This window comes from Hibiscus syriacus, unplaced genomic scaffold (assembly GCF_006381635.1).
Source record: "Hibiscus syriacus cultivar Baekdansim isolate YM2019G1 unplaced genomic scaffold, ASM638163v2 tig00016106_pilon, whole genome shotgun sequence".
Taxonomy (NCBI): domain Eukaryota; kingdom Viridiplantae; phylum Streptophyta; class Magnoliopsida; order Malvales; family Malvaceae; genus Hibiscus; species Hibiscus syriacus.
The window spans coordinates 905,308-908,801 of NW_024062382.1; the positions used below are offsets into that span (position 1 = coordinate 905,308).

General features: G+C 30.9%; 1 protein-coding gene across 2 annotated transcripts; it reads right to left on the reverse strand.

Annotated features, from left to right (window-relative positions):
- Nucleotides 1–759: 759 nt before the first annotated feature.
- LOC120208271 (cyclin-P3-1-like) lies at nucleotides 760–2,716 on the reverse strand. 2 transcript variants are annotated; one of them, XM_039207585.1, is made up of 3 exons: nucleotides 2,313–2,716; nucleotides 1,351–1,766; nucleotides 760–1,156 (listed from the first exon to the last, which is right to left on the reverse strand). In XM_039207585.1, the coding sequence occupies exons 2-3, from the start codon at nucleotides 1,755–1,757 to the stop codon at nucleotides 901–903; spliced, it is 663 nt and encodes a 220-aa protein (XP_039063516.1). In that variant the 5' UTR covers nucleotides 1,758–1,766; nucleotides 2,313–2,716; the 3' UTR covers nucleotides 760–900. The 2 variants fall into 2 exon arrangements, with proteins under 2 accessions (XP_039063516.1, XP_039063515.1); XM_039207584.1 differs by having other exon boundaries at nucleotides 762–1,156; nucleotides 1,351–1,769; nucleotides 2,307–2,716.
- Between the last annotated feature and the right edge of the window lie 778 nt (nucleotides 2,717–3,494).

Here is a 3,494-nt window from a genome sequence, read left to right on the forward strand (position 1 = left end):
GTTAAATAACAAATATTAATATGATTATAAAATTTGTAATAAATATGAACCGAACAATAATAAACTTAAAAGTACCTAAAATGTTCAAAGGGTACTATTAAGATTGGCTTTTAAAATTCCCAGCTTTTGATGTAATCATCATCTCATCATCTAAAGCAATTACATGTCAATGTTTATTGCTTCAAAATCTTATCAAATATGGGAATTGATTGCAGTAAAGGAATGTGATTTTTTTTTTTACTTATATCTAAAATTACCTCAAAAAGATATTTAAAGAAATAGATGAATATCTCATATTTAACGAATATCACTAATAATGAGTTCTGTTGAACATCGTTAATTTAATTTATAAAAATTAAATTTTTAAAATATTCAATGTATAATTATAAATTAATTAAAATTTTAAATATAAATCATTCAAAATAAAATATTAATTATATTATTTTTTATAATTTTTTAACAATAATTAGATCAAATATCACCCTAAATTAAAAACCATAAATATTTTTTCTTGTTTAAATAATTTACTTTTAATTTTTTAATTAATTTATAATTATACGTTGAATCATTTAGAATTTTAAATTTTTATAAATTAAATAATAACACTCAACGGTGTTCATCGTTAGTTATGTTCATCGAGCATCATAGAATTTTCCTAAAAATACCAAAACTTGGTACATTTCATGATCACAAAGTTCAAATCTTTAATATACAACGAAGCCTTTTGCACTAAAAAAGGCAACACAAGATGCAAGCTAAGAAATAAAACAATCATGCTAACTAATGGCTTACAAATTATGTAAAAGGAGCAAGCTTGCTGTTTCTTCAAGAATCGTCGCTAAAACGCTACATTTTCGGCTTCGGTATATATAATGCAACGCCTGGGATTTTGCTAATCTTTCATCTTGAGATTGTCGGAGCACATTGTGTATCACTTTTGCTCGTCCAACTATCTCTAATTCCACATGGTCGGATTGGCCGTTCGATCTGATGAACGTCCGAAGATTCCTTTTGCAGTTGGGAACAATATCTTTGAAATGTATCAACGGTTACCTGAAGTCTGAAATCGAGACTGAACAAAAAACTCATCTCCAACCTGTTCAGCTCACCTGTGGTTACCCCGCCCACTCTGGCGTAGTATGCATTGTTGAAAAACCTGCAAAAAAGATAATCAAATGAAAAAAATGGAAACTACTTTTCTCCTATAGGAGCTAATTCGTCTTCATAAGGGAATCCGTGTTCAAAGGATATCTAAGGCCGACCTCGACGCTTAATACGAGTATCGATACATAAACTGCAACAATGCAAAAGGAAATGTTGCATTCCAACCCAAGAAAGGTGAACACTTACGCATCATCAATGAATTTTGTGGCTACCAATACACTCGTTATAAGGAGTCGATGAACATTAAGAGAAGTCAAATGCACAGCAGTTTGTTGAATAAATCTATCCACATAAATGTACGCAACAAGAAAGCACGAAGGACTGCAGCCAGCATACTTGAAGATGCGATCGATATAATTTTTAATGCTTATGGTGGGAGCTCTTAAGCCATGAAAGATTGCAACATTATCTTTAAAGTTCATTGTCTCGGATTCGGTCTCATTCTTTTGGACAGATTTCTCAAGAAGCGAAGAAAGAAGTGATAGAATCCGTGGAGTTCCAACAACTCCTTTACCCAATTCTTTGAATCCCAAAGAGCGGTATATATCCGAATCCACACCCTTGGTATCGAAATCGATAGCAAGAGTTCCCATGGCTACCCTGAACTGCAAAAGATTTTACATTAAGAAGCTCATTAGTCAAAACTAATAAAACATCGCAATTTCTGACAACTATGAAACCCCTATCTGCAGGATCTACAAGTAAATTGCAGAAACATAATGCACTCATCTTTTGTTGGACACGAGATTTTATGTTAGAAAATTGTTTATAAAATTTTAAGGTACAAAATAGATTAACTATAGAATAGAATTTAAAATTTTCAGGCCGCCACCACCGCCTCGGCAACCTCTCTCAGTTCACAAGTTCAAAATTCAACACCAACAATCACCCCAAAGACAAATCAAAGCAACCAGCAACCAACTGAAAATACAGCAGAAAATCACCCAAAAATCCAAGTTTCTTAGCTGACATAGAATAGTACAATAAGAATTATGAGAATTTAAGCAACACCCATCAAGCCAAATCTGATTAAAACACACTATCTTTCAAAAAAAAAAAACCCAAATCCAGAAAAAGAACAAGCTTTTAACAGTTATAGCACCAGATTTCCATTTAGACAGAGAGGAACAAGAATAACTTACAAAATCTTTGGAAATTGTTTCACAATATCCCCGAATCAGCTTCTTCTGTTGTTTACACAAAACAAGGTAGACAAAAGAGAGAGATTAACCAAATCTTAACTTAGACATACCGTTTTCCCCAACATCTCTCTCTGTCTCTATCTCTGTGTCTGCTGCTGCTTCCAGTTTATTGCAGAGACAGAGAGAGAGAGAGAAAAGAACAGGTTTTTTTGTGAACACTCCCACAAGTTGTGTTTTTCCCTCAAACCATGTACCCTTTAGCGGAAATGTCTGAATATTTTTGCCTTGTTTTACTATCTCAAGTTTGAAGCTTTACAGGGAAGACTGTGTCGGTAGTGGATTTTCGTTTCAACCCCCATTGTTAAAAGTGGAGAGAGAGTGGAAATGAAGGATAACCCCAAACTCCTTTCGATGTGCCACTGCCTTTCCCTTCTGGTTAAAGACTCTTTGGGACCCACTTTCAGTGAACCCAATATACCCCCTTCTTCATCGCCGTCTATTCTGGATTAACTTAGGATCAAAGGAGACTGAGATGAAAAACTTTTTTGACTAAAATATACCTTATTTTTAAATAATTTCCCATTCAATATATAAAATAAAATTATACAAATTTAAAAAGTAAATGTGCACGATGTGCATCGAAAACATGTAATTATATAGATATAAATCAAGTGACAATACGTAAATTAATTTATGTTCAATTATTTGATAAATAAATATTTAAAAATATATATATTTAAACAGTTAAAAACATATATAATGAAATAATGTAAAATTTAAAAAGTCATATGAACTTACATCTCACATTATTCATATATGTGATTTTTTAAATGCTTAAATATAATTTTAAATATAATAATTAAAAAATAAGGTTAATATACATGAGTTGTTGCCTTTGTCCGACTGGACATGTGCTTATGTAATTATATGTCTTTGATGGTGTGTTAATGTTTTTTTTTTACAAAATTCGTATATTATTTTTCATATTTTTTGCTGAAATGTGCTTTTATCCTATATTGCAGAAAATAATGTTAGATTGGGAAATAATCTAAAATTAGTGTTAGGATAAAAATTTATTTTTAAATAGAACATATTCAGATAAAAAAGTCAAAGAAAAAAATCAATAAAAATCAAACGGAACTATAATATTTAGATAACTAATTATTTACAAGTGTAAAAAATTATAAT